General features: G+C 39.3%; 1 protein-coding gene across 3 annotated transcripts in view; it reads right to left on the bottom strand.

Moving 5' to 3' along the window:
* The window catches only part of furina (furin (paired basic amino acid cleaving enzyme) a), an 82,811-nt gene that overhangs the window by 27,390 nt on the left and 35,909 nt on the right, over nt 1-19,512 (bottom strand). For all 3 annotated transcript variants that reach the window (XM_031759510.2, XM_031759511.2, XM_031759512.2), the window contains exons 3-6: nt 13,219-13,317; nt 5,967-6,062; nt 3,928-4,056; nt 3,652-3,728 (exon numbers count right to left, since the gene is read on the bottom strand). In XM_031759510.2, the coding sequence (XP_031615370.1) occupies nt 3,652-3,728; nt 3,928-4,056; nt 5,967-6,062; nt 13,219-13,317 (401 nt within the window). The remainder of the gene's footprint in view (nt 1-3,651; nt 3,729-3,927; nt 4,057-5,966; nt 6,063-13,218; nt 13,318-19,512) is intronic.

The following is a 19,512-nucleotide window of genomic DNA, read 5'->3' as shown; positions in this document are numbered from 1 at the left end:
AACCTCGTGCTCAGGGTTCCGGCAGGAGGCTAAAGAGCTGACAGCACAGTGCTGGAGATCTTCACATGAAGTACTCCAGAGAAACCACTCAGAGACATTGTCAGCAGGAACAAAGAGCTGACTGACAAGACAAGGGCAGAAGTGTTCAATCAGTTGTTAACAAGTCTCAGAGATTAATTATCACGGCTGTAATATCGTCCTGATAAATTCCCTGACACTGAAAGACTCTCAGATAATATGAAACAGTCTTCTAAACTCTCAGTTGCACCCACTCTTTAAAAGAAAAACGGATCATGCTACATTTACATAATGCCATAAATCTTGAGTATTCGCTGACTATTCAACAACTCTTTAAGCCAAATTTGCAGGACCAAACTTGTTTGCCTCGTTTCCCTGTCCTTCCTCCGAAATACATTTTCCCATTCTGTTAGATGCAGTTTGGCAAGTGCATCAGAAAGCACTTATTCTATGGAATAGAGTACAAAGAAAACAGAAATAAAAGCACTGTTATCCATCATCATGTCCATAATTAAAATCTGATTTCTGTATACATTAATGTCATTAAATGCCTCCCATTTTACTAACATTACTTTTTGACTTGTGGGTTTATAGCTATGCTGCTTAAAGTAGCAATTTCAAACGTTAGCAGTTACAGTATGAAAATGTTTTCTCCCGCCCAAAAAAAAAAAAATTCAAGGCCTTCAATTATCATTCTCTGCAGAGCTGCCATAAAATCTCCCATTTCCTGAGAAAAAAAAAAAAAAGAACTCTTCATAGAAACACTGAAACACCTTTTGTATGTGATACACTGCTCAATAACTAGATTCTTGTCTCAAGAACAGATAACAAAAACTTATGGTGAACAAAGAGCAGTTTCAACAAAGCCCTGTTCCGATTACAGCAGGAACAAGCCCTATGGCAGACTCGAGGCACAAGGACTAACTTGGGTTACAGCAACTACAGCTGGCTGCAGGCCCAAGGCCAACACACGATCAGTATTCAGACCCACAGCTGGCAGAACAATCAGCATTGTCTAAAACCTAAACTGCTTCACTCAGACATGATATTGTCATCCTCAAACTCGAGGACTACTTGCTGGCTGGTCTCTGAACAACCACCTTCTGTTCATTCTTAGGTCTATTAATGGTTTACCAGTTAACAAATAATCTGACCCACAGGTCAAAGTGTCTGGTGATGTTTGCAGAGGAAAGTGAAGTAAGGAATGTGAGGTAAATTGTCCTGAGAGATTAACGTAAGGTCTGGAAAAGTATTCACAAGGTTACTGTTAGCAGTCTTTTTATCCATTGCTGTGCACTGAATTCTTTCGAGGTCACATGTTTAGTCAGTCCTGTGTACGGATACAGATGGGCTTTTAACAAAGCATTCATATCAACTTGTGTCATATATGAAGCACACTTTCACCCTACAAAAAGCCTAAATTCACAGTTTAGTTCAGCTTGAGTCATAAACACATTAAGAGAGCCCATGGTCAATGTGATGCATCTCAAAGTAGCAGCAAGATTTGTGGTGGAGATTCTGTGAAAGGGTTACTAAGGCTCGTAGCTGCCGAGGGTTTATGGATCTCTCAGCTGGTTGGTTTTCAGTAGCGTGTGACCAATGTGTCGGTTAGTTATCGGCTTTTGCTCTCAGTCACTCTCTCTGGCTACTGTACATGTCTGCCCCGGTTTGTAGCTGCAACCTAAAGCAGGGCTGTGCTGTTGCAGTGCTTTATATTCAAAAACACACCAGTCTGGGCTCGAGTCCCAACTGGACACCCTGTGTCCCCTATCACAATTTTTTTCCATATGAATTATATATAAAGTTCAACGAAATTCCCTGCTGCATGTTTATTAAGTTAATGAATAATTCTGCTAAGTTACTGAGATTCCAGTTACTGAGCAAAATAATCATGACTATGGTTTTTGTACTGCAGCAGCAATAAATGCTCACAGGAAAAAAAAAAAAAAAAAGTATCCCTGTTAAAGGCTGTCAGTTTAACATTAATCGAAAAATGCAGATTTGGAAACCGTCCTGATAGAACTCAGAGAAACCTTGGAAAAAGAAACATCTAGATCACATGCCGTTTTATATAAACATGACGGTGAATGGTCCTTATTGCTGCTTGTATGCTGCGAGAGAAAGACTGCTTTATGTAGGTGAACAGAGTTGGGCTTTCTGCAGGGAACAGACACTTACAGTTTAACACAACGTTACGCAGTTTCATGCCTGCCCACAGGCTGTTTACACATGCATCTGCACCAACCCTACAGTAGAGCAAGGATAACAGGCAAACACACATCGTACAGTCTCTCACACTCGCACACACACACACCTCCTGTCAATTGTTCAAGCAATAAGACAGACACAGGGAGCTGGGTGGCAGGAGATAAGGGCCGAGGTGAGCGAGGGTTGGAAAGAGGTGCAACCAAAAATGAAGGAAACATCAATAGTAAGTGTCTTAGCTGGGCTCTGGGCCACTACGAGCAGCTAGAAGAGCTTAAGCGTGCCTTGGCATAGATTTTGGATATATGGAGCCGCACCAGAGGGATGTTTTTCCACATTCTTTCACAAGAAAATCCCCCATATAAGGTTCGGTGAAAACACTTTGTGGCACTGTCGCTGTTAAAAACACTTAACTGGGCTAAATTAGAATGCATGGCGCATACTGTTTGCATTGTTTCACCGTTCCAAGCTTTTGCTGATAACTGTTTGTGCTTCTGCTTTAAATTATTGTGAACTATGTCTAATTTGAAAGCAATTAACTACTACAATCAGCCCCAAACCCCTGTATGTTCGACAAAGCCTTTAAGGTGCTGATGCAGCATTAGCATAGTCTCAATATGTTTGGGCCACGCTGCCACTCTGATTGTATCCCTCTGGCCTCCATACTGATGGTGCCTGCTCCAGGGCCCTGTTGCATTTTCATCCATGCCCAAGTATAATCTTAGCCTATCACCAGTAATCATGGTGAGCCTCAAGTTAAAAAAGCCTCTCAGGCCTGTGGCCCACAAGCAGCAGATTACAGCAAATCAGAAATTAAACCCAGAAAGAAGGCAGGCACTGAAAATGAAGAGAGGCAAGCAGAGACCCTCCAGAGCCAAGAGTTTTGCTGTTTCATTAATGCTGATGAACTTAATTCAATCAATTCTCTGCAAGACGTCACTGTGATGGTAAACAACTCCTAATGCCATCTGCAGATGCCACTGCAATAAAGTAGTTTTCTTCACACACTACCTTAATCCTTCTGCAGATTTATCTGGGCTAAAGAAACGCCCGACTTTTAAAGGCCAAATCAAATCAGAGACTTGTGTTGTGTGGATATGACAGCAGTAAGGTTCATATCAGGAGGCAGCGGCACATTTTCGGATATATCATAAATACCACAAAGGAAGAAAAAAAAAAAGCTGTTTGATAAAACAAAACCTACAGCCTTTTACATTTAATTGTATCTGCCCTCAGAATTTATGCCTCCAGGCTTAACAGAGGATGGGAAACAGCCGCAGACTTATCTAGATTTCAGTTGTGAGCTATTACACAGGGAGGTGGACAAATTAATAAACAAGTTCAGTTTTATCTTGACAAAGAAGAACAAGAGGGTGGTTTCAGGGAAGGCCAAGAGTAAATTAAGTTCTTATCTGAGAAGAGTTTTACCTGTTGTCATTAAGCTGCGTGTATCGAGGCTGGGGATCTGGGTCACCATCGTTCACATCGTAGCTGGCATCCGGGTCCTTAGAAAGGACAGATGGTTTACTGCCATTTTTATGAACTTAAAAAGCATGTAAATGTTAGAAATGTTACTACAGAAAAATATTAGCAGGGCACCACTGCAGAATTAATTTGAAAATCCTTAGAAAAGCTCTTTATTGTAATTGTACAAGTACAACGAAAAAAAACCTTAGCAGGTGCTACTCAAGAAGTGCTACTCACATAGTTCTGCATCAGGTCAGGATGGTTCTTCTCGATTCCATCATCCAAGATTGACACCACCACACCTTTACCTGTGTAGCCCAACTGCCATGCAGCTTTAGCATTCAAGTCATGGTGGTTGCTGTTGTACTGAGGGGCAGAGAGCAAATGAAATACACAGAATTTAGCAATGAGAAAAATATCTGTGGGATGACAATCAGTTTTAACCAAATGTGAAAAGGACACCTTTAATAAAAACAAATTAATAAAATATGAGCAATTTAACATGTTTAGGTGAAGGCTGAGCTTTTGGTAAAGTTTTTTTTTTTTTTTTTTTTAAACCATGTATTATTAATACCTGGTAAACCAGAGAAATAGTGAAGTGGAAAATAGCAATGATCATTCAGTATGCTTTTTGATGGGTTTCGACATTCAGCTTGACCTTTGGTCAAAAGCCACGTCTTGCTTTCAACTACTTCAAAGCCCTTTTTATTTTCAAAGTGCATCATTAAAATATAATGTGTCTAGTGTAGCGTTTACTGTATTTTCCGCTTAAATTTCAAGCCCTTGTGAGTGCAGTTTACCAGACAGAATTATTTTTGTTCCTCAACCTTGTACTGCCATTGACACTTTTAAACCATCGACAGGAAAATCAATTAAAACGTAAACGCTGCGATCTGCAATGCTGATTCAGACTGAAAAGGTCTTTTGTGGCTGACACACTTGCTGAATAATAAATCTGAGAGGCATGTCCAAGGTTTCACTTTGGATATTGTTCATCAAATCTTTCCCATCTCTCTTAATTTTAGCATTTCCTCGGGCACACTCATATTTCGAGCATATGTAGAGCTGAGCATGAGATCTGTCCATGATTTATTAATTGCACAAGAATTAGTCTAATCAGACTTTTTTTTCCTCCTTGATAAATATAAGCATTATTAAATATTCATTGTAACAGCAGATGCTGGAAACCCTGCCAACAGACCCACCCACACCCTCCTGTGGTCAGTCTGGTTCAGTTTTAATGAGACTCAGACTTATTTAGTGCATTGAGAGAAGAGCAGGACATTACTGATGCTCACGACCTCTTTGGACAATTGAGTATCACCAATATTATTCATATCCACCCAATGCATTTTGCATAATGACAACCATTTACTTATTTTCTTCATTCTATTTCTGCAAGGCTGAAACAGACAGAAGTATAATCCTCTTCTGTGCTCTCCAGCGGATTAGCTGGACAAAAGGAATGATAAGAATCATTAGCTGCAGCCCTCGAAAGACACTAAAAGCACCCAACTTTCACATAAAACATATCTACATGTATCACAGGCAGGTTTTTACTAAACAGTTCAACTTTTAAATGCTGTGAACTTGGCACATTTACTTATCAAGGTGCCACTAACTGTTCAAGCACAGTGGGGAACAGAGTGCGTTAAAGCAAAGACATTTTGAACAAGTGGTGAAACAAGCGTGCTTTGCATCACCATGAATAATCTTCTGCCTGAAGCAACCTCACAGTAATTGCAGGAAGAGTGAGGCTGAACAGAAAATCTCCAGAGTTGTTACTGCTGCTTTTAACAGGCCAGTGTATCAGTGGCATTCTTCAAGTCGAATGTGAAAATCAATCGACTGAAAACAAGCGCACTTGGAGATGAATCACCCCTCTCTCACTCCGCTTTTTGCTCTTTGTTGCTGTGCCGTTTATGGACCAAAGTAAACCATCAATTTCAAGAAACATGCCATTCAGAGCTGAGGGGAGCTGTACGAAAGTATGCTATTGTTAAAGCTGAATCCTTTAGGTAAAGTCACACTAGAGCGTCTTGTTCTACAAACAAGCCAGACAAACAGCACCCCCCCAAAAACACACACACAAAAAGTATATTGGATTCATACAGGTTTATTTTCAGACCCTGAGGAAATATCACAGCTCTAAATGTAATTACCTATATTGACTTTAGACAGATAAAAAGCTCTACCAGGCTGCAGCACAGAATTATTTTTCAAAGACAGACAGAAAAAGAAAAAGAAAAAACCCATAGCCTCTTGTTTATACTTACCAGGTACCACTGGTCTCTGAACTTGGGATCTAAAGGCTCTTCAAAAACATCCCTCTTTTTCCTCCGTTTTACCACCTGTTGCTCTGCCCAGGTCACCTAAACAGAGAAAGGACACATTAGGAGTTTAACAATGGTGATTCTTAAAAAATAAATTAAAATAAAAAACCCTTTAACCACACTCAAAAAGTAGTACAAGAAATTAAAATGAACTGGCCACGAGTGTCACCATGTTACATAAATTAATAGAGAGTCCTCAGCAGGATAACAGCAGAAATGGTGAGATTAGAGGCACAGGAGCACTGTGGACTCCTCACTAATGAGACTCACTGAATTCCAGAGCAGCCCAGGACTAATTAAAAATTTCTGTCTCACTTTGCTTGTGGGTGCACCTAGACATGTATGCAAACTAACAATAGACAAACGGAGGCAGATTTTGAGCCAACGCCAAACAGAACAGTAACCAAGTCTGCACTGGGCTTTCAAAACATGGGAGCTCTATCAGGAATTGTTGACAGAAGCAGAATACAGTGAATATAAGCCCGCCTTTTTACACCCTCTGCAGAATTGTTCTTGCTGTACTGCAAAACGGCTGGTTACATGGGAACAGGAGAGGGGGGGGAAAAAAGGGAAAAAAAAAATGTGTCAGAGGAGGAAGACAGAGAAGTGCCTGCCGCAAGGACGGAGCACCTGATTTGAAGGACGACTAAATCACAGCACACCCCTCTCCCCGCCTCTACAGATCACTAGAGACACAAGGCTGAGAGAAGCAAGAAGTAAATGAAGGTCACTTCGACAGCTACACTGAAGCAATGCCAGTTCAAAAAGTGACAAAAGGGAAGTATTTCACTTCAGGTATGTATGTGAGGTCAATCTAAGCGGAAATGTTAATATCCAGATTCATCCGGGGTCAACAGGGGTGAGGTGTTACTGTGGCAGTTTACACCAGACTGAAAATAAGGGCCATAACAGAGCAAACCACAAATACAGACAAGCACGCATATTTAAAAAAAAAAAAAAAAGAAAAGAAGTGTTGCACTTTTACTTTCAGAGGAAGAAAGGTGATCTTATCTACCATATGCAGAAAAATAAATGCCTACTGACATACATACTGAACCTTGAGTTGACCCAGATGCATCCAAAGAACTAACAAAGACATACAAAAAACAAACAAAAAAACCCCGACAAAAAACCAAAACAAAACTGTAAAGCCCTTTAAGAGCCCAAACTGAGTAGAAAAACCATCATATAATTATAGCCCATTTACTATTAGAGTTTCTACCACTTGTTTTCAATGTGTTAACAAACCCATACAGTATACTAATGCAACAAAATATTTAAATGAGAAATTGAATTTCATTGCATGTACTTCCACCATGTGTATTGTTGTAACCCTGTATCCAGGGGTGCCACCGGGGGGAGAGGGGGCACTGGCCACCCCCCCAAAATTTGCTAGCCCCCATGAGCACAAGAGAGAGAAAGACACCCTACAATGAGTTCAAACATTAAGTCATTTATTCCTGCATATACAATTTGTCATTCATATTGTGTCACTTTTTAATCGCCCTTACGATTTCCTGTCATCCCTCTGCTGCACCCCTTCCCTGTTCTGTTTTTGGTGTGTGCCACCCCAATATTTCTAGTGGCCCCCATTTGGCCACACCTTTGTAAAAATTCAGAAGGCGTCCCTGCCTGTATCATGTGTGCCATTTGCTAACACTTGATGCTGATTTCTCCTCAATCCAAGTTATGTAGAGTTAGCAGCTTTGTAAAGTCCACCTGACAACCATCTCTTCTCACAACAAAGAGTCAGCATTTAGTTTTGCCCTGAGAGAGAAGTAGTACTAGAAGTTGCCTATTGGCTAATGCTTGTAACTTGACTTTGTAGCAGTTGGTAGCTATTTGGTTTTATACCGTTTTTGACCTTAGGTTAGAGAACTGTCTTGCTTTTGCTTTTTGTGTTAGTCTAGTGTTGGGTTGGTTTGAAGCCTTTAAAAAAAAAAAAAAAAAAAATGTCTTGAAGCAAATAAACTGCTAATCTCTAGGCAGGAGATTTAACGAGTACCCTAATTACTCAGAAAAGGGCAGGTAAGAGTACAGTTTAGAGATATAAAGCCAGCTGATGACATGCAATGTCTCTCAGCCACTTTAATATTGGCTTCCTAAGGAAAAGGGCACAACTGACAAAAAGGATGTCTACAGTCAGTTGTACGCCGTGACGAATTTGTAATTTTCAGTCAGAAAAAAAAAAAGTATGACATTTTCTCCTGCGTCATCACATGGTTCTATGTGACTTTCCCTTCTTCATTTTCTGCAATGTTTTCATCACACCTTAAATCTTGGTTTCACACCTATGCAGGGTCGGTGGTTGATGTGCAACATTTCCACAAAGATTCTGTTCAAACAGATCAAGATTCTTGGAAGACAGAAAATGTTTGCAAAGTCTGATGCAACACAGGAAATTGTAAAATTTGCAACTGAGGATTTTTACTGTAAACATGGTGTGTGTGGAGTGTATACTACTAGATCTAATCTCATCAATTAATGCAAGTCAGAGTTCAGAAGTGTATGCCCTTTGGCGCCCTTGAAAGCTATTCACATACACAAAACTATGCAAAAACAGTATTTGGCATGCCTTTCCTTACAGTGCCAGAGTTTAACAAGATAGTCTGATATGACAACTTGCAGAGAAGGCATGCCACCTTTATCACACTCTATACATTAAAACCAATATAAAATTACTGATCCTTTCAGGGTCTTTTTCATCTTTGCACGACTAAAAGAAAACACTATTTTTGATACAAACAGCAGCCACTGCAGTTTAGAAATCAGTACTTATCCCATTACCTGTTAAGGTTGGTTAAAACGCAGGGTTAATCTTTCCTATGTTAGTCATAATAGATGACTGCCAAGTCATAGACACTCGACTTCCAGCAAACATGCAGATTAGCTTCCCTGCAGTCGTTACAGTTCCTGCTCCTTTCAGCTTCAGGCATCTCAGTGACACCAGTTATTTCCAGCTAATTTGTGCAGTCAGTCATCTTAATGTCACACACAGTTCTTGGAAATGTCCATCAAACTGAACAAAGACATAATTTTCCACTAATTAATGTATTAGAGAGGAGTACTTTAGTTCTAGTCACAAGGAAATGACAGCAGAGATTAGTGGCCCAGGCGTGTCCATAAACTATGCACGCAATGAGGATGCAGAGTTTTAGAAATGCATCTCCCTGCTGACACCTTACATTATTTACCAATCATTTTTAATAGCGTGTCTTTTCTATAAATTGAGCATCTCCATACTTAAGTAAACAGTAAACAGAAATGGTGTAAGTTATATACTTTCTCAAAGCCAAACTTGAACAGATTCCTACTTTTTCCTGGAGTGTAGCAAGCATTTCCACTTTCTACCTTTTGAAAAGAGTCTTTTGAAAACCTTCAATAGTCTGTGACAGAACACAAAGTATCTATGAAGTTGTCAAATGGGCATTTTTATTAAAAGCAGGCTTTGAAAATTAAAAACCGTCTATCTCATACGCCCAGACCAGCCAACGCACAACTAATGTTTACAAACAGACTGCCTTGGCTCATGTTTAGGTGGAGAGTCCTATCTCTGCAACACATAGGCTCCCCACCCTTCCCATCTTACCCAACCACTGGTTTGTCCTTCATTATACAAACACAGCATCCTCCCACAGAGACCAAGTTGGAGCCTAATAAGGAATCATTCCCGTAAAGGAATACAGTAGAGTGCCATTTGTATCACACCTCAGTCACAATGTCATTTATGTTTACAGAGCTGTTATTATTCTTGACATAAAAAGCCTCAACCAGCCAAACCTATTACAGCAAATCCAGCTTACAGTGCTCTGTGTGTGCGTATTCTTTTTCTTCTATTCAACAAAATAATGAAATGAAGTAAACTTCCCAAACAAACCAAAAAGAAAAGCACAGACAGCATAAAACGGGACAGCTGAAGTCGTGGAGGTAGTAGATAGACACAAGCTTTAAATCTTGAACAGACCCTATTAACAGTGCTCTCAGCTCCGTCGTCATTCTATGAGATCTGGCATAGGTCCAGGTGCTTTTGTAAGTAATTAGATGCTCTTCAAAGAGAGTTTACTGAGCCTTTTGTTCAGGCTTCATCTCAATCAGTTTAAAAGCTGCAGAGGGCCTTGCTATGATTTAAAATTCCTTTTATTTGAAGCATTTCTGCAATATTTTATGGAAAAACACTTGGGCTGATGCAAATGCAAGTCAGACCTGCTGGTTTTCAAGCTCTGATCAAACTATTCATTACAGTAAAGTTTAAAATGTGTAGCAATGCTAATAGGTTTGCAAGTTAATGATGATTGTCCAAAGCTCTACTGATAAAATAAACTCATGAATACTGACAAACTAATCTGACCATCGTGAAGCAGACAGGAAGACCTGGAACTGTAAGGCTCCACTTTCTCTGAGTTACTGTGGGGGAAAAAGGATTCAAAACAGGAAATGGAACACCAGCGTTAAAGGAAATCCCAAAGAGGGAGGTGGACCACTTCTAACATGTACGCAAACAAACCCAGCAGAAGTTGTTCTACTCCCAGTGTGCACCTGTACTGCAGAGATGCAGTGTGTGGCCAGAGATACTTCAAGGCAGGTTTCATCTCTTTTCTTCCAAGGCAGCAGTAGTTTTGATGCACATAATGATTCTGCAGATGCACCTGTCGAGATTACTGTAACGGGCATTAAATTTCGAGGTTTACAGAAAAGACAGGGCACAATTTAAATGCAAATACATTTATATCGTTTCCAGAGACTTGTACGAAAGCAAAGAGGAGCTTTTTTTACAATTTACAAGGAGGACAGGAACAGTGTTGAGAAGCTGGAGCCAGATTATGAAAGTAGTATTATTCACAGTTATGCATTATGTTATTTTAGTCTGTTGTTTTCAGTGAAACCGATGCACACTGATCACTGTGATCCAGTGTCAGGGAGAAACTAAAAAAACAAACAAACCAAACCCCCCCCCCCAAAAAAAACAAAACCCAGCGTTTAAATGAATAGAATAAAATATATACAAGTGAGGAGGAGAGGAAGGAATGGTGCTTTTTTTAAATATTATAGTTTCGTCTTTTCTGCATAATTTAGAATCCACTGCAATCAGCTGTAAGTTATAATTTAACTTTTGATTCCTGCATGTGAATCGGTCTGAAAATCACCCTAAACTCTCCTGTCACAAAAACAAGGTCATTTCCAACAAAGATTACACAACAACGGGGCAAAAAAATTACATAAAATACTATAGGAAACCCACTGAGCTGAGCTTAGAGCTGTAATAATTGGTTAATTAATGGATCAAAGGATTATCTCAGGAGGTAAAATGGGTCGCTCATTAATTACAGGGTTGGTGGTTCAGTTCCGGCTCCCTTTTTATGCACCCCTCAGGCCAGACACTGAAACCCTCTTCGGATGGTCACCCCAGCATGTCGCACAATAACCTGCTGCTTTAGCTACGTGTGAAGGTGTGGCATGTCATATCTATATCCAAAATTAATTGGTACACTAGTTAAAGTTTCAAGTGCATTTATGCTTATGTGGTCAGTAATTTAGCAACTTTAGTAGTTAACAGATACAGAAAAACAAAGTTTACTACAAAGCTGCCACGTTTGATGCGTTTTTGTATTTTTTTTTTAATACTGATTTGGTTTTAAGTGTCTTTTTTCAAAATGAAAGATTTTCTTTCATTTAGAAGCATTAAAAAGAATCCTTCAAACATTCTTTCTCACTTGCTTTCCCACAGCTATGAATGTTAATTTCACACCCTTCCCTTTGTCCCTCCCAGTGGGGAAGGACACTGACTCATTTTCACACTAACCTCAAACTCCTACAAAAAAAGCAAGAAAACACAGACATGTGAATTTTCAAATTACATCAGTTAAGGAGGAGGAAGAATCAGGTCGATAGAGAAGTGCATGTTCACCTTCCAAGCCCTTGAGTAAATGAGAAAAAAAAAAAAAGGCAACTGTCGATGCTAGGACTGAAATGCTGTGTTTAAAAAAAAAAAAAAAAAAAAAAAGGGGGGGGAGAGGAAATTGTTTGGACTGACGAACCAGAAGAAAGATCTCTTACATGTTTTTTTTTTTTTAAGTTAAATTATTATTACAATTCCAAACAATAAAAACAGAATGACTTTAATATTGAACATATGGTAATAAAATGCAAGAAAATCTGCCTCCACAACATAATGGGGGTTGTCATCTATTTTATCAACCTATTTGTTCAATATGTTAAACACGTTTGTTCCCCATTATCCCAGTCCATGTACACTGAACAGCTAATTTATTTGGTACACAGTGGTTTGCCTACGGAACTGCTTTAATTCTTCATAGCATAGTGTCAACAAGGTTGCTGGAAACGTTTCTGAGGTTAGACAAAATTGATGTGCAAAACCAACCGAAATGACACCAAAGCACAGTTCACACCAGCAGATGTGATTCTCTTTCGGTTGTGTGGGAAAATCCCAGCCTTTCTGAAATACTCAGACCGGCCTGACTGACACCAACAATGATCCCACATTCAAAGTCACTTAAATGAATTTTCTCCCTCGTTATGATGCACAGTTTGAACTTCAGCAGGTCGTCTTGATCATACAGACATGACTAAATGCACCGAGTTGTTGCCATTGGACTTTCTGTTTAGGTATTTGCATGAACAAGCGGTTGAAGAGGTGTACCTAACAAAGTGGATTGTGAGCCTACACAAGGCACTAAATCTTATTAACAAACAAAAGCACCAGTGCTATTTATTTAGGATTGTGTATGGAAATAAAACTAGTGCAATATTTATATTTGTCTTTTGTCTTAAAAGCATTTCTGTTTATCTGTTTATGTTCTTATGAACTTTGCAAGAGTTTATGTTCCCCCATTTCTGACATTTTACTTGGCAACGCGCAGCAAATTATTTTAAGAGAGGGCTTTATATTTGAAAATAAATAAATAAAACTACATCCAAAGTAGGATTTATAAGCTTTAAAAGGAGCCCAGAGAGTGCGGTTTACTAGGTCAAACACAATTCTAAAGCCCGATTCACTATCAAGTTCTTCCAAAATGCCAAAAAATAAACCCCAACACTGCAAAAATCCATCACACAAAGAGCGCTCTAGCATAAAGCAGCAGTTTCAACACTTCACACCTAGTCAGTCATCATTGCATAAGAAACCAACAGACTTCCTTTGCATGCATGACTGTAGCACCAAAAACAAATGTCTTACCTTGGGATCTTTTAGTAGACGGACGTGCGTCCCCCTGTGATCCGACAATGATCTCTTCACCACCGTGCGATGCCGGAAGTGATAATAATCACCAAATACCTGCAGAGACAAGGAGATATGAACCGTTATCACATCAGAGCCATTTAAGTCTCTCTGTAGTCCGATAACAGCTCTTCATGTGATAATAGGTTCAATAAAGTATGAAATCACTCTAGTCTCTATACTTTCATTTTCTTGACCAATAAATCAATATTTCCAGGAAAATCACAACTGTGTGTACAGAGCCAGTGCAAAGTCAGGCAACATGCAGCTGGCAGTTAATTTATAAAATAATACACAGGTATTGGTATGTCCTTCTCACCAGTTATAGAAATATTTCATAAATACATACGCTCATATATAGAGTACATGTAGTTACATACAATTCTTAAAGAAAAATGCAACATAACAGATGATAAAAAAATTAATTAAAACTCATGTTTCTATTTACTACAATCCATCTATAAACCCATTTTTGGCCTGGCTCATCTCTCCCATCTTTGCAACCATTTCTCTCCACACTTTGCGGCACCTAATTAGGCTAATGGAATGCCAGCAATGCATGACACGATGTACTCGCATTGTTTGTGTAAACCTACCCCACCCTACTCATGGCACCACAAACTTGACTTACACATTACTCACTGGGAAATCCTATACGTGACCCATATTCCTCTGTAATCAGTCCATTAATACAGTATGAACCTAGGTTATTAATATTGAGCAGCAGCACACTTGGGAGAACAAGTTGTCTAAGCAAATGAAAAATACTTCACATCACAGCGGAGCAGTTTCAGAGGGAAGGAAACGTGGTGGCTTTATTTTACTTTACATTTAAATAAGGTACATATTAAAAACAAAATACAAAAAAAAAACAAAAAAAAAACACTATAATAACCCATTATCACACTGATCCTTGTTTTCAAAGCCCCGCATTATGAAATGATCGGTATGTTATAGAAACAATGCAATTAAAAATTTTTTAAAAGAGGGCTATATTTAGTAATGAAAGTAAAATGTTCTCGGGCGGTGGTGGTGAGGCTCTAATTAAGCTTTTTTAAAATGTTTAGTTTCACTTTTCCTTTTCAAAAGAAGGATTTCCAAAGCCAGTTTTGAGTGTTAAAAATGTCGATGGGTAGCCTTAATTAGGAGTGGAGAACAGCCATATATAATCAATGTTTCTGCCTGAGCCCGTTAGTCACTGCGTGCTACGTGGACTGTTGATACAGTCTGTCTAATGAGTGATGACTAAATAAACTAACTAAATGAATTAATGGTGAGAATCTACACATTCCCGAAAAATAAATTAATTGACACCAAATCCAATTTTATAGTCCATTACTAATTTAAATTATCTTTCAATAAAAAAGAAACCGACTCAAGGGTGAGGTTTAGCTTGCTTTTGTACTAGTTCTCTACTGGTGTTTTGACTTTCTGATCAACTATTTAAGCAAATATACTCATCAGTTAGAGCAAAAATTACCAATGAGTTGTGGAGCAAAATACCCATGTATCCTCCAACTAGTCAAACAATCAAAAAATGTATTGAGTAGCAGCTGATTTTCCCCTTCCTCATGTTTCTTCTCAGTTTCCCGCTCTGCATTTGTGTGATTTCTCTCCAGCTGCCACTTGCACACTCTTGCACTCCTCCACTAATCAACCTCCGGCTGGATACATTCCGCTCTTCACTCAATTATCTCACACAATGTGCAGTTAGCCAATGTGCTCAAAATACAACGGACAGCTTCTAGTTCAGTTTTTTCTTGTGCTTCCAAGCCTGCCAGTCCTGCCCCCTCTTCCACATCCACTCACAAGCTCAAGGGCCAGCCACGCTCTCCTTCCTGCTCCACCTTAAGCAATTTCCTTGCACCCCACCTCTGCACATTCATGCTCATCCTGGCGATGGTACTGTACAACAAATTCAGTTCAACTGCTCATTCTGCTGGAGTCCTGCTTTTGGTTCTCATTTGGTTTCTATATATTCTGAGTTGTTAACCAAAACATACTTACACATTTTTTGTGTGTGTGTGTTGTGTGTCCCAGTAGAGATTGATGTTGAGCTAAGGTAGTGCAACATTCCTCAACTCTAAAACAGATACGGCTCAGCCCACCAACCTCCTCTGCTCCCATTTAATCACAGTAAACAGGCCAATTCCAGCCTGGCTGAGACAAAAAGCTCCTGCACACAAAAACCAAAGGACAATAGGGAGGCAATAACCAAGAGGGAGGACACACTTTACAGTGATATTTAGCTCAGAGGTGGGACTACCAAAACCACAAGTCTCTGTGTGCAAAAATCATTAAAGAACAAGTCTAAAGAAAGTGCTGGATATAAAAGGGGAGAGAACACTGACAACCAAAAGGCATTAGCCGAGCCAACCGACCCTTTTCTGAATAAAAGAATGAAAGCAGGTACCGTGTCCATTGTGTTTGCCAAGATAAGAGCCTGGGAGGCAGGACACTGATCAAAGACATGGGCAAAGAGTGGCAGTGTTCATTAAGCAACCTTAAATAACACCAACATCAGTGAAAAGATTGGCTGAATGGAATAATTGAAACTCATTGCAATGATGGTCAAAGAAGATAAACAAGGTTAAAAACAAAAAACAAAAGAAAAAGTTACTGTTATCCAACTTGGGAAACCTTTTGATTAAATATGTGTGTCTGAAAGTTTTGTTTCCATAGGTCATAATTATTTCACTTTAAGGCATCTTGTCATCAGATTTTTAGGAAATTTGCAAAGTTATGCCAACCTCCCTACAAACAAAAGGAAAAACAAAAGAACAGCAACCTGGCCTGTGATTAGCTTTTGGACAAAAACACCTTGCACATGCCACTATGCATACATGCACACACATACTCGAGCAGGGACAAAAAGGTCAATTCCCCTGAAAACATCTCAACTGTTACAAATGTATGCACACACATACACTCACGCACACTTAACTAAAGGAAATCCATTCTAGTCCTGTTAAATGTCTACCCTGCAGCTTAATCATCATCAAGCAATCAGCAACAAATCTTAAGAGCTTGTGTTTAACAATTTATCTCAAGATCGCACCGTTTCTGTGGGGTTTTAACTGCTTTCCACTGAGAGAGAAAAGGCCATTTACAGCAAAGACATTCACGTGGAAAACTGATCTGGTCCACAATTTCTGATGCGATAAGCTGGGCACCGTTGGAGCACGACAGACTTAACCGGTGCTCACCTAGTGGCCTGTTACTAAAGTGAGGCATTAATCCATCGACCTCATTAATATGCATAGTAACAGACAGTGGAAAATTACTGTCTGCTGCTTTGTTTGCACGTTGGCTCACTCCTCAGCTGCCAAATTTACCTTTTGGGCAAGGCACTTATCGAAAGGTTTGGTGTCTCATCTCCAGAGGCTGTTGACACAATTATGTTTTACAAAGAGCCAAACAATGTCTGGAGACAAATTGGGAAAGAGGTTTGGGGCTGCAATAAGACGATAGCAAACAGTTTCGGATGCTGTGAACATCGACCCTGTGGATTTTTGAAAATCCCACTCAAGGGGGAGCCATCATTGTGGTTCAACTATGGACACATCAAACCACCCCACACTTCATTTTCATTTGGATTGCGTTTGATTTAAGAAAATCACAATGTAGGTCATTACCATATTTTGCTCGTGCATCAGTAAGCAGAGATAAATTGAAAAAAAAAAATTAGACTTTCATAGGACAAGTAATCATCCTAAAATAGTTCAGCAACTTGTTTATTTAATGAGGCCAGAGCCCAATTACTCGCTGCGGTGAATGGGCAGAACAGGGCACAGATGGCCACAGTGGCAGCTGGATGTAACAAGCAGTTTCTTAAAAAAAAAAAAATAAAATAAAGACAACTACAGAGTAGACAGACAAACCCGAGCTCCCCGCACACACCTGAAAATGGGTTTGCACAGCTGGTCTACGTTTCTGCCAAACCACATTTAGTGATTACATGTTCTCTCCTCATTGTTTGCCCCCTTAATTATTTTCCTAGCACACGCCGTCTCTACTTACTCATTAACCTTTAGCTTTATTTGGCAACTATGCTACGCATTTACTTGATAAGAATGCAAGCTAAATCATCACCACAGTGGCTCAATGGCACTGTTGCCTCACAGGAAGAACACCCTGTGTTTTGAAACCTAGCCACAACAAGGCTGTTTTGTATAAGATTTGCATGCGCTGTGTTTGCATAAGTTGCCTCCAGTTTTAACCCATCCTATGAGGACCTAAATACAGACAGCAAACATTTTGCAAGAGTTAAAGAAAATTACTAAAAAAAAAAAAAAACTTAACCGGTCTCCGTTTGCTTCAAACTTTAATTAAAACATTTTTTTGTTTTCTGTTGAAGAGCTGTACATTAAGCAGTGGCTAATTTGACCAAAAAAAGTGTCTAAATTAATATAATACAAACTGGAACAAACTGTTAAACATATGAAGCCTTACAAGGTAAACGCAAGCTACCTTATTTATCAACAAGCAATCCATTTTCAACAAGCTACCAGCCTCATTCCTCAGCTCTGTTTATACTGAAAACAGAGATTATCATTCTTGGCACAGTCGACCATTCAGTCTACACAAACTGTTTTGAAGAACTCTGATTAGCTCATTTAATGTTGAACAAAAAAAGAAAATGGACTAAATACAGAATTGACATTTCTGTACAGAGGACAGGCTGATATAGGCAGTTTCAATATCTACACTTGAAAGAAAAAAATGAGTTAAGAGAGCCTCAGTTTAAGTGCTAATGATCTAATGATTAAGCTCATTTTGCATTATGTGGCTGGATGGGTTAACGTGCAAAACAAAAAGGTCAGGATTCCCTCCTTTAGCAGATGATTAACCTTCTCAGGGGTCTGCCACTTGCCTTTTGTTGGCTAGTTGGGGACCTCTGATGAACCCAAACACACCTACATCCACCTGTTGGCAGATTCTGTTCAGCAATGTAATGCAATACTTGAAATCCTCGCCACATTTTTACTTCTTGTTAACCATTGACTACACAGTAAATGCCAATTTTTTATTGACTAAAATAAATAATATTTACACTGATGCAGTCAAATAAAATACTGATTCTCGCAGCTTAAATTTATGGCAAGCCTCTATAATAACAATGCAATAAAACATAAAAAGAGGCAACTATTGTTTGCCTTCTAAGTACTTAATGAAAAACAAAGAAATATTAGCTCATTATAAGCTCCTTTCTTATTGAGTCCCTGCATTAGGAAATGACGGACTCAGCATCTTGGCCACTGCAGCAGCACAACCTCAACTTTATAGAGAGGATGAGCGTGTAAAAAGTTTACAGTGTCATTGCAGGAGTGCTGCAGGGCTGGTAGCTCACGGGTCGATGCGTGCTGTTCTCAGATGACTAACTCCTCGCAGTGTCTTTATGGTGCTGTGAAGGTAAAGTCAGAAGCACAGGACAAGACACATACACAGCTGCTCTAACACCAGAGTCCCAGCTGCACTGAGTTTGTACAGACTAACATAATCAATTATAGAAAAGCCAATACATCTGAGCACTAGAAATCCAATCGCTCTGTGCAACTGTGTTATGATATATGGAGATAAATATATATATATATATATACACACATACACACACACACCCCTCCCCTTTAGGTATTTAGCCCCATTTGTGAATCACATGGTTTCCTCGAGTCTCTCCATGCTCACAATTTATAACAAAACAAATGTCTGAAAAAGTGAAAGGAAAAAAAATAAATAAATGCCAGAATGTTCAGGCTGAATACTTTCAGTAACCAAGCCAGAAAGACTTACTGTGAGAGACTGAAAGCTGGCCTCAGGATGAAGTCAGATGACATGCTAAAAATTAGCTCATCTGAGCACAACTACAACCAGCAGGATTTATGAAAATATTCTCAGAAATGAGACAAGGTTCATTGGATGATGGCTGATCACAAAAAATACCTTCAATTATTAACCTTTATTTAACCACTAAGTAAAAATAATTCAGACTTTTAAAAATAGTTCTGTGGGCCTAGATAGGCAGCATTGTCATAGCATGATTTTTGATGCGATGAGTTGTTGAGTTCGAACCCAAGACCTTCCTGCTGTGAGGAAACATTTCCAACCACAGGACCACTTCAGTATTGTTCAATTCAATTTGATTTATACAGCAACAAATTACAACAGCAGCTGCCTTAAGGCGCTGTAAGGAAAAGACCCTACAATAATACAACAATATACCCAGAGATGGTTGAAGAATCAATTCCTCAGCTG

Source organism: Oreochromis aureus, linkage group 1, assembly GCF_013358895.1.
Source record: "Oreochromis aureus strain Israel breed Guangdong linkage group 1, ZZ_aureus, whole genome shotgun sequence".
NCBI classification, from domain to species: Eukaryota; Metazoa; Chordata; class Actinopteri; order Cichliformes; family Cichlidae; genus Oreochromis; species Oreochromis aureus.
The sequence above is the reverse complement of the archived record's forward strand: the minus strand, read 5'-3'. Positions and strand labels throughout refer to the sequence as shown.